This window comes from Danio aesculapii, chromosome 12, assembly GCF_903798145.1.
Source record: "Danio aesculapii chromosome 12, fDanAes4.1, whole genome shotgun sequence".
In the NCBI taxonomy this organism is placed as follows: Eukaryota; Metazoa; Chordata; class Actinopteri; order Cypriniformes; family Danionidae; genus Danio; species Danio aesculapii.
In genome coordinates this window covers 33,674,760-33,686,942 of record NC_079446.1, presented here as the reverse complement: position 1 = coordinate 33,686,942, position 12,183 = coordinate 33,674,760, and the positions used below count along the sequence as shown (strand labels likewise).

Genomic DNA, 12,183 nt, shown 5'->3' with positions numbered 1-12,183 from the left:
AATAAGGTTGTATCAATTAACGTTAGGTAATGCATTAACATGAATTAGGGTTGTACTATCTGTTAAGCATTACCTAATCTTTGTTAATATTAACTAAGCATCTATATGTGTTAGTTGTTGATGCACTAGTTAACATGAACATTGACTTTGTTAAGCATTACATACATAATCTTTGTTAATATTAACTTTTGTTTTTAATGCAACTTTTTACATAAAGAGTTTGATTAATGTTTACCTACACATAGACTAAAGTATTTGTTAATGGATTAGATGACATGACCTAACAATGAACAACTTTTATTCAGCAATACTAAATCGTTATTAATGTAAACTTACAAATATAGTAATCTGTTAATTCATTAGAACCAATAATGCATGAGTAAATGTTATCAAATAATTCATGTTGTCCCAAAACAAAACTAAAAAAAAAGTTACGAATTTAAGTGGATTGAACATTTTTTTTAATTAAGTTGTAAAATATAACTTCATGTTCACCTTTGTTGGCTCTTTATTCACATGATCAATCTCTAAAAAAACAAAAAAACGTTTGTTAAGAGAATAAGGAACCTTATTATAAAGTACACACTTTTCTTACATTATTTAATTTGTTATAAAGTCTTGTTCTAATTAGATTTTGTTCTTATTTTTTTGTTAGTGCAACTGAATTTTTCCATTTCCCATAACATTTCAAGTTACCACAGCTTAAATTTTCTAGTTATTACAACTTAATTTTTCTAGTTACCTGAATTACATTTTTCTAGTTGCCCCAATTTTCATGTAGTCAGCCTAGCTTAATATTTCTAGTTAGCCCAAATTATTTATTCTAGTTCACACAACTTAATATTTGTTACCCTAACTTAAATTAATCCAAGTAAATATTTCTAGTTAACCCAACTTAATATTTATAGTTCACAAAATTTTTATTTCTATTTGCTTCAACTTACTTTTTCTTAATTTTTTGAGATAGCTCAACTTAAAATTGATAATTACCCACGTATTTCTAGTTAGCTCAAATATATACTTTTAGTTAGCTCAACTTAAAATTGCTAATTTGCCAAATGTAATATTTCCAGTTAGCTCAAATTAATATTTTTAATTACCCCAATTTAATATTTCAAGTTAGGTAAACCTGTTGTTTCTAGTTGCTCTAACTTAATATTTTTAGTTAGCCCAACTTAATATTTCTCGATACCCCAACTTATTTTTTATAGTTACTGAAACTTATTTTTTTCTAGTTTTCTAGATTATTGTTTTTGTAGAGGCATTATTCATTATTTGTTCTTTGAAACATCTACATTAACTAACACATTACTATATTTGTAAATTTAGATTAACAAAGATTTAATACTGCTAAATAAATGTGACGTTCATTGTAAGGTCTTATTATCAAATCCATTATCAAATACATAAGTGCATGTCTAAATGAACATTAATTACATTTTATGTGAAGAAATGCATTAGAACATAAGTTAATATTAACAACAAAGTCATTATTCACCATCTGATGATGACAAATGAACTAACTAACACAATATATGATCAGTTAATATTAACAAAGATTAAGTAATGCTTAACAGATGTGTTGTTGTTCATCAATCCATGTTAATGAATGCATTTTCTAACATTGACTAATGCAACCATATTGTAGTTTTAACTATGTTTTATAATAAGAGTATTTAAAACACAGTAGGAGGAATTATTATTATTGCAGTTATTTCTAACTATTTTTGCATGTTTTAGTTTAAAATGACATTTAAATTTCACTCATTAAGTTGACCAAACGTCTTTTCAAATGATTTTTTTTATTATTTTCATTAAGATAAATGAACAGCAAGAAGGAACCAAAAAGGACCACAACAAACAACAAATATTTATGCAAATATTTAAGTCGAAAAATCATCTGAAGAATGTTCAAATTTAAACATGCTGTAACTTCATATATTTAATATAAAATATTTTTTGACAATGACTGAAAACATTCTGTATGTGGCCAAGAGTCACATTCTTTTACCATTTTTGGCAAACACACAATAATACCACACTTCATGATTGTAAATCACAACCAGTATATGAAAAGTAATGCAAGTGTCATTCGATATATATATAAAAAAGATACTGATGCCTGATTAATAGACAGCTGTAAAAGGTAAAGAAACTATGATTGTGGTACTAAATGCAATTTATTAATGCCCGTATAGAATTTAGAACATGTTCATATAGTTTGATGCAATACAGTACACATCTAATTACATTTATATATTCAGAAATTCATAAGAAAATACTGTACAAAAACGAGAATAACTTTGTAAAAACATTTAATATAACCTTATTGTATCTCATATCATTTGGTCTGTATTCAAGAGTGATAGACATAAAATACATCATACATCTACATTCATTTCATAAATGACCACCAAAAGGCAACATATCAGCTTCAATATACTCTACTGTATATAGCAGGTTTGCAATTAAGGGCATTGAGACCTTGTTCAGCGAGCTTTACTTCGATCACAGTTTGAACTCATAGAGTATGTTGTTATGCACAACCAATGACGTTATTTGTGATGACGGAAAATTATTGTAGCAGCCAGTTATAATTTTAGCTTCTCACACGTTTACATTAAAAGGGGCAAGAAGGGTATTTTAATCAAATAATTCACCTTTCATATTCTGTTAAATGTAAGTCAGTTTAACTTTATAGAAAGTAATAGGCTACCAACTTCAGTTTGGGCTTTTCACACGGCGCTAAACCTGGTTTACGTCGTTCTAAACCCACTTTTAACCCCGAATAAATATTTCACACTTATAACCGGATTGTGCACCGCTTTAACCAGAGGTTACAAAACTTACAACGCAGTATATCTTGCACTGATTTGGGGAGTTTATTGGTATCTCGGTGCCAAACCTGCAGTGTGAAACTAACTTACTCAGTGTAAAATGGAAATTTCGCATCATATTAGCGCGCTCTTGACAGTCACGTAAACACCGCACGTTATAACCATAAACCGTTTAAGCATTTGAGGTAACAGACAACAAACGAAGATTGATTCTTTCCTACCTTTACAGTCCGAAAAGTTTGTTCAGAATAAACTTGTTAGCTATTGACAATATATGGCATTAGCCTACATCACTAGCAGTCATGTGCTGCCTTCATACAATCAATGACAGAGACGCCGTCAATATGCAAATGAGGGCGCTTACCTAGCAATTTACCATGTGAAAACATTCCAGGATTCGTTAATCTCTTAAATTATTGATTGGCTGATTAATTAATTGATTTGTCTAAAACATAGATCAAAATAAACCAGAATTCTGTTCACCCAAGGTTTAGAATGATGGTTTAACTATTTCCAGTGTGAAAAGCCTACGTGTGGCACAGATTAACACAGACTGGCATACTTAATTTAATATGCTTTGGAAGAGTGCATTAGTTCCCATCCACCTTTTTCAGCACTGGTTCTGGAAGTATTTTTCCCATAAGGCTTTTTTTTTTTTTCACATTAATGGTTAAAGCTTTGTTAAAGCATATGAAAGTCAGGCACCAAGCAAATCACCTTTGAGGTACTGCAATCCCATAAGGCACAGGTGTCAAACTTCCTGGAGGGCCGCAGCTCTGCACAGTTTAGTTCCAATCCTAATTAAACACATCTGATCAAACTAATTGAATCCTTTAGGCTTGTTTGGAACCTAAAAGTAAGTGTGTTGGAACTAAACTGTGCTCTCCAGGAACTGAGTTGGACACCCCTGCCATAAGGCATAGCGAATTGCAATCAAAGACAATGAAGAAATATTGAATATTTGTTCAGGGATTGGGAAGGTGGGTACTGTAAGCTTTATATGATAAATTAACAATCCACTAAATAAAAATAAAGTAGTATCCCCTTGTGGATATCTGCTGCACAAACATAAATAAAACTTCAGAATAAACCTCTAAGGCCTAGTCCTTTATCTTCATTCATTGTCACCACTCCTCGTTCATGAGTCTGCATGACGCACAAACGCAATCTTACAGAATTTTGTAACTTTTTGATTTAGTGGCTAATTTGTATCTTTTTTGTACATTTTATTAAGATTTGCTCATCCCCCAATGATGGGTAGAGTTAGAGCTATGGTTTGGGGCACACCTTTTAAAAATCGTACATTTTAATACAAATGATATCATAACAATTAGACATTTTACTGAAAATACATAAAAAAAAACTTTTCACACTATCTATTTACAGTTTACATTTTACATTTACATTACATTTATTGCCAAATGTGTATTTATCTCTATGAATATTTCATTGTTTTTAAGAGTGTATAGAGCAGGGGTGTCCAAATTTGGTCCAGTGTCCGGCATATTTAATTCCAGCCTCAACTGAAAACACCTGAACCACCTAATCAAGCTTTCTAGGTATACTGGAAACTTCCAGGGAGGTGTGATGAAGAAAGTTAGAGCTAAACTATGCAGGACAACGGCCCTCCAGGACCGAGTTTGTACACCCCTGATATAGACACTGACTATTGCACAATTTTTGGTGACTCATACATGTGAGCGGAGCTAAAGATATCGTTCAACAAGTTTGATTTATCAGCTTTGCTATCTGTATTTCACAAGGGATTTTTTTATGAGTGTGGGTTCAACTGAATCAAAAATGAGTTTGATTTCAGCCGAAGGGGACCACAAAAATGCAATTTAATATCCCTCAAATGTTGTCAACCAAGGTGGACCAACCAACGATGGCTACTTTTAGTTTAGAATTGAATAGGAATTACTGTAGGTGAGTTATATTACTCAGACCAGACAACTGTGTTGGTCATTATGAATCTCTGATTGGTACAGTATGATGTTTGTACAACATCATGGGTAATAATGTAATTCCTCCAAGTCCAAGGCCATGGTGCTCCACCGGAAAAAGGTGGTTTGCTATCTCCAGGTTGGAGTGAAGTCCTTACCCCTGGTGGAGGATTTCAGGTATCTTGGGGTTTTGTACACGAGTGAGGAAAGGATGGAACATGAGACTAACAGGCGGATTGGTGCAGTGGCAGCAGTAACGCAGTTGATGTACCGGTCCGTTGTAAAGAAAGAGCTGAGCCGAAAGGCAAAGGTCTCGATTTACCGGTCAATCTACATTCCTACTCTCACCTATGGTCATGAGCAGGGGTGTCCTGCATGTTTTAGATCCAACCCCAATTAAACACACCTGAATTAGCTAATCAAGCTCTTTTAGGTATACCAGAAACTTCAGGGAGGTGTGTTGAAGGAAGTTCAACTATGCTAAAACTATGCAGGATACCACCCCTTCAGGACTGAGTTTGGACACCCCTGGTCATGAGCTTTGGGTCATGACCGAAAGGCCAAGATCTCGGATTCAAGTGGTTGAAATGAGTTTCTTTCGCAGGGTGGCAGGGCGCACCCTTTTAGATAGGGTGAGGAGCTCAGGTGGAGCTTGGAGTAGAGCCACTGCTCTTCCATATCAGGAGTGGTCAGCTGAGGTGACTCGGGCATCTGTTTCGGATGCCTCCTGGACACCTACCTAGGGAGGTGTTCAATGCATGTCCCACTGGGAGGAGGCCTCGGGGAAGACCCAGGACACGCTGGAGGGACTATGTCACCCGGCTGGCCTGGGAACACCTCGGGATCCCCCCGGAGAAGCTGGAGGAAGTGTCTGGGGAGAGGAAAGTCTGGGGTTCTCTCGTAAGACAGCTGCCCCCGCAACCCAGCCCCAGAAAAGTGGATGAAAATGAATGAGTGAATGAATCTGCATGAATTGCATCAAGCACAATCGTTTTACTAAAGGATTGAATGTAAACCAATGGATACAACTAAAGCATATAAATTAACAACCTCACCAGTCATAAGAGGTCTGTTTTTTAAATCAATTTCCCATTGAAAAAAATTAACTGGGTTTTTACTTCCAGAACCAGATGCACTCAATATTACCAACTTCATTATCGGTTTCCTTAAACAAATACATATATTAAGTATAATTGAGTTATTTTATAAACTCTCATTCTTGCTACATTCTGTTCTGTCTGTGAGAATGATGTCTTCATGAAGACACAAAACCTAAAACGCCTGAAGAATCTATGCACATGTACCTCTCTCTTACACAGCACAATGAGTGTGAGTCTGTAGAGCTCAGATCTGACTGCTAAAGTACAACAAAATCAAGGCAAACGTTTGTGGACAAATGCTACAACACTAAAACAATAGGTAACATGATCGGCAAACAATGATGGCTTTGTTTGCGCTAACAGAGAAAGAAAATGGGTAGATCTCTATAAGATGTATAAAATAACCACACAATGAGACGTTTCTGCCTTCTAAGGTGCCAAGAACAGACTGAGGTGAGGGCTGGCTGAAAAACTGGCCCAGCGGACTTGCAACCCAAGAATATTGTCCTTCAAATTGGAAGGGCACTGGGTAAGGGGAACTTCAGAGCACCATGAAGGCCTCACAGGGGCCCGTGCTGAGCTTCATACTTGGTTAAGATGTTTTTGCACCGCCCCAGCTCTTTCCGTAGGTCAGAGACTTCCTGCCGGAGGGCCATGTTCTCTTTCTCCAGGAAACCAGCCCGGATGGCAATCTGATTTTCCTTTAGACGCCGAGCATCTCGTGATCTCTTGGCAGCCACATTGTTCTTTCTGCGCCGTGCCCAGTATTTTTCATCCTGCTCAAAGTATGCAGAATAAAAAGGGTGGGGAAGAGATGGGAGCGCCCAGTTACATTATTGTGAGATTAGAATCATTTACTGTTTTTTTTATGGATATGTTAACCCTATAACTATTAATGAATCATAGTTTATACAAACTTGAAATAAATGTTCTGCTGAACTGTCAAGTTGATTTGATGCTGAATTCATTTCTACACTGTAAAAAATTATATGATCATATAGTCATGACAGCATATGTTTTAAGTTCATTGTAACTTATAAGTTAATCATGTTCTAACTTAATTTTATAAATTATGCAATCTGTTTTAAGTCGGTTTGACGTAATATAAATTCAATGGACTTATAAGGCTAATTTGATTCATCTTAAAAATTTAAGGCAACCAGGATTTTTTTTTTTTTTACAGTGTAGGGGTATTTTCTTACTCATATAAAGGCAATTTTTATGTTTAGCGATTTTATCTGTGTTTCCTTGTATGTTGAATACTGAAATCTTTACTTACTGAATTAATCTGAAAATGCCCCAGAATTTGTCCCTACATGAGCTCATTTGTCTTATTTTGACTGCTATTTTAACATAAATTGTGAAAGTAACAGCTTTAAGATTGAGAAAAATGTGACATGAGTGAAGTCATCTTTCACTGACCTAATGTATTTTTTTTAAATAGAAAAAAAAGCTACTTGTAAAATGTTTTCTCTAAATCGTGGACCTTGGAGAAAAACATAAAAGCATACAAAAGTTCATTTTAATACCAATTAGGCTATTGTTGCATCCATGATAATTATTATTATTATTATTATTATTATTAATATTATTATCATCATGCATATTTTTTTATTATTCAAGTGGCCAAATTCTGACTGAGGAAAGTTGAATGTGCTGGCCAGTTTATTATTTGTTTAATAAATGACAATACTTAGCCTTATCAGGCAGTTTTTAATTTAAACTTTAACAGATTCCTTTTTTCCCTAATATTTGATAAGATACGTTTTTTTTTTTCATATTCCTTTATTCTAAATCTTTAGAAAATGCTTTGGTAGATCAAAAAGTGTGGTTATGACCACCCAACAAGCTAATCCAAAAAATAGTGCTTCACCAGCAGGTATATAAGAGAACAGTGGGATGAAGGGAAAGTAAGAGGATAAACAATGAATAGGTAGGTAGGTTGATTGGGCATCCTACGATGATACCCAGAGACTCAGAGTGCGGGTACTGTAAAATTTTTGTAGTGATTGGGTCCCCCAATTCAACCTAGGAGTGAAGAGAGGGTTATAGGATCGTGAATGGGAAGCAAGGAAATAGAGGGAAGTAAGGTGGGTTCGAAAGAACAAGAAGAACAGTGCTAGAGGGTTGGTCTGCCTTAAATAAGTTTAAGGAAGTAGGTGATTGGTTAAAGAGACAAAGTGAGGTGTGGTTCAGCCACTGAACCTTTGTTAACAAGTTAACTCCATTTAGAAAAAGTCACTAAAGTGTAGTATAACTATTGAAACTATAAATATGTCATAGTTAAATAGGAAATGAGGCAAATAACTGTAAAAAGGTCCACTTTTTGAGAAAATAGAACCACCCCTTTCACCAAGCTGGCTATAGCCCTGGTATGTTAATATTCATTAGACAACATAATTCCCGTGTTTACCAAAGAGGTGAGAAATCTATTTCAATCACAATAAAGGAAATCCTATTTAATATTTCGTCAAATGCATGATTCCTTTCTTTGCATTCATTCATTCTAATAATTTAATTTGTTAGGATTTACAGAGTTAATACAGTAGCCTACAATTCAATCATTTAAAAGAACCGATAATTATGACAAAGTACTCCACACTTATGCTATTTATGACTGACAGGCAAGCACGAGAGAAAACTGATCTTTATCGTGACAAGTTTTCTCACGCATTCGCTGGCGTGCAATCAGCTTGGAGCAATTTACTATTCCGCAAAGCTCAAGAGGGATCCACTTTTATTCGAACAAATTAAAAAAGACAAATCCTTTAATCCTAAACCCGGCAGAACTGCAGCGCTACCAGGAAAAATAGGGGGCGATCACGTGGTTATGGCGGCCGGAGCGGAGGATGAATGAACGGGCATAAGCTTCTTAAACTGCTGGCCAGCTGGTCAATGGCGAGGGGTGAAAAGGGTCACCATACATACACTTTTATGGGCTGAATAGTTACCTTCAAATCATCAGGAATGAAGATTTTGCGTGCTTTTTTGATCATAGGCTGAGGTTTCAGCTCTTCTTCGGAGAACTTGCGCTTCCGTGGATCGAAAACCTCCTGTCCAGGGACGCTGGAGAGAGCGAGATCCGCCGGGTCGGGCTCGTAGCTCACCGGGATCTGAAGAGCCTCCGGATCTACTGGACTCGGCGTGTTACGGGATGCAGGCAAAACTGTCAGGAGAAAAGAAATTATTCATTGTTGACTCCATGCAGATCTTGCATGTTAAAGGATGTTGGGAGCATTTCAATCCACTAGGGGGCGCAGCAGACATTCATTTAAACGAAGTGGAAATAAAAAACATTCTCAATCATTTATATTTCTGTGCATGCATTTTACTGTTTTATTGCTAAGAAAATATGTTTTCTGAATGCATTTGATATTTTTTTATCTATTTTAGCTGACAAAAAATTATTATTTAAAATTAATAATTTAAATTAATCACTTTAGTTAATGTATTTTTGTGCAAATATTTTATTTATTTTATTTGTCTTTGAAGTACTTTTTAACTTTACTTTTGTAACTTTAGAAGTTAAATGTGTAAACAATTTTTCAGCAGAAAATCTCCATAATATCTCAAAGTGTTCATATTTTCCTCTTATATACATGTATGTATCTATATATGTATATATCTATGTGTGTATGTAGCATTATACAAACATTTAATGTGCTATTGGTCAAAATAAAATGTTAAATTCAACCTGTGTCCATTTTAGCAGAATTAATCAATATATTAAAGTTTTAATTAAGGTTTTTTTTTTACATTTCAATTACTTTCAGCATTGATATATTTAATTTAGGTATTTATTATGTTAAATTGTTAAACATATATGATTATAATATGCATCATATTACAATGGTAATTACTTCCTAAAATAAAATATGTATACATTTTTCTAAATGCATATTTTCAAGATTTAACTAAACAAGGTCGTCCTCATACTAAACCCAAACTTACAAAACAGCATAGTTTAAATAATTTCCCCATTAAATGCATAAATCCTCATACTAGAATAGAAGTTATTGCCATTTTTTTGCATCTCAGGTGAAAAAAATTACCCAAGAAAGCCTGTTTTTGTTGTGCTGCATTGACCTTTTCTTTTTTACCATCATAAAGTCTTGCTTGTCAACAGGATTTAACAGTGTATATTTTTATGATTTTTATCCTATCTAATTCATTTCTGCCTCTTGATATTCTCATACTGGCTTACAAACAACTTGTTTTGAATATACCAATCTGTACAGTCCAAAAACAAACACACTTTCAGACTAAAATGTATTCTCCGTCACCCATTTTCCACCCACACATGGTCATATTTAGTGACATCTGGCTTGGCTGAACATGGCCTTTAAATCTTTTGAGCAGAATGGGCAAAAGCAGGGTCTAGAAGTGACATTATACCTGATCTGCCTGGGCTGTGGAGGCAGTTTTGAGGAGGCATGGCTGTGTGGATGGAGCGACTGCTGAGGTCCATGACTGAGATGGGCCCCTGGGGCATTGAAGCCTGTTGCTGCTGCTGTTGCTGTTGTTGTTGGTGCTGCTGCTGCTGGTGGTGATGTTGATGGAGGGTTTGGTCATGTTGGGCAGGACTGGAGGGGATGCCATTTTCAGAGAGAAACTCTTCAAGGTCCATATACTCCAACTGAAAGCTGTCTCCATCGTAAGACAATGTTTTATCCCAAAGCGTTGGCCCTAAGAAAGCAGACTGCGGAGGGTTTCCCTCTTCGTCCAGCTTTTTAACCTTGTCTCTCTCCTTTCCATAGCCTGAAAAAATAGTTGTATGTCAAATCTTTTACATCAAGAATAGTTAAAAGGAATTTAATAATGTACATATTTAAGGTGATTTTAGCTGCAATGCACACTAAAGATAAATAAGAAAAAGTGTACACTGTTTGCAATTATTTAGCAGAGACATTACTACAATTTAGGACAGCTAAGATGGACTTTAAAAATTATTTATTACGGTTTTCATGATAATTAAAGTGCTTATACTTTTGTTACAGTTTATAGTAGCAATTGAAACATTCCGCTGTAAAAAAAGATATCTAAAATAATAATATTAATATTTGTTTCTTATTTTATTTGCCGTTTCAGTATTGCACAGTAAAAAAGCAACTTTTAAAATTTAATAAGGATTTTTGATTCTCTTCTTTTCATTTTACAGTTTCATTTTTATAATTTTACAACAGTTGAAAGGAGTTTAAATGTACTTTATTAATTTTTTCATAAATGTGCTTTTAATTTTGAATGTTTGTGTTTAGCTGCAATCTTGAGAATGCACAAAATAATAATTTTTATTAGGATTTTATTTCCTCTTACAAAATTAATTTATTCATAATGTTAGAATAGCTAAAATGCATTTAAAATGCTTTATAACATTTTGCATGCTTTAAAGTGGTTCTACTTTGGTGTTGCAGTTCCTAGCTACAATCTCAGCAATGTACAGTAAAAAAAAAACAATTGACAGATTAGATAAAAGGATAAGATCTTTGTCGTTTTTCTTATTTTAAGGTTTCCGTTTCAACAAATTTCTTCAAGCTCGTAATTTCCTCAAACACATAGCCGAATTCTTCAAAATTTGAAATCCGTTACAATTTATTATTTATTGATTTGCTTTTATATAGAAAACTAATATATGCATATTATAAACAAAAAACATCCAATCTGTCATTATTACGATTATTAATAAATGTAATCTCAGCTATGTTTTGCCTCATACGCTTGGTTTACAAACTAATGGAAGAGACACTTTAACGGCAGACATCAGGCATACAAATAATCAGACGAATCCAAGAGAGAACAAACAAGCACTTTAATACTGAATATCACATCTAAAGCTAAATGACAAGCATTAACAGTAAAACTAACCAACATTTTAATCTCCAATGTAACAAAGAGAAAGTTTTATTCACCTTCATCTTGGTGCAAAGGCAGTTTCAGAGGTTTTTCCAGGAGCGCCTTCAAAACGCCGTTAGTTTGCGGAGGTAGGAAAGCTGGATTCATGGTGAGCTGTCTGGACATAATCTCTCTTATTCCGTAAAAAATACTTTGAATAGCTGAACTGAAATGAAAAGCTATAACAGGTGAAAAGCGATCATTCGACTAATAACGACAACTGAGAGATCCTGCTCTACAGCACCGGCATAAGTGGCTTGAAGTAGGTGGAGTGCGCGCGCGTGTGTATGTGTGTGTGTATAAGAAATGCGATGATTATCACCATGTGTCAAGACTGAGGCATGTGACGTCAAACTATTGGAGGCGGGGCTAAATGGACACACTTTCGCTCCACTTGCTGGCTGGCAGTTTAGA

At 34.7% G+C, this 12,183-nt stretch overlaps 1 protein-coding gene across 2 annotated transcripts; it reads right to left on the bottom strand.

Annotated features, from left to right (window-relative positions):
* Positions 1-2,161: 2,161 nt before the first annotated feature.
* hlfb (HLF transcription factor, PAR bZIP family member b) lies at positions 2,162-12,060 on the bottom strand. Of its 2 annotated transcripts, none has more exons than XM_056469269.1 (4): positions 11,787-12,060; positions 10,276-10,638; positions 8,832-9,046; positions 2,162-6,659 (listed from the first exon to the last, which is right to left on the bottom strand). In XM_056469269.1, the coding sequence occupies exons 1-4, from the start codon at positions 11,893-11,895 to the stop codon at positions 6,441-6,443; spliced, it is 906 nt and encodes a 301-aa protein (XP_056325244.1). In that variant the 5' UTR covers positions 11,896-12,060; the 3' UTR covers positions 2,162-6,440. The 2 variants fall into 2 exon arrangements, with proteins under 2 accessions (XP_056325244.1, XP_056325245.1); XM_056469270.1 differs by having other exon boundaries at positions 2,162-6,656.
* Between the last annotated feature and the right edge of the window lie 123 nt (positions 12,061-12,183).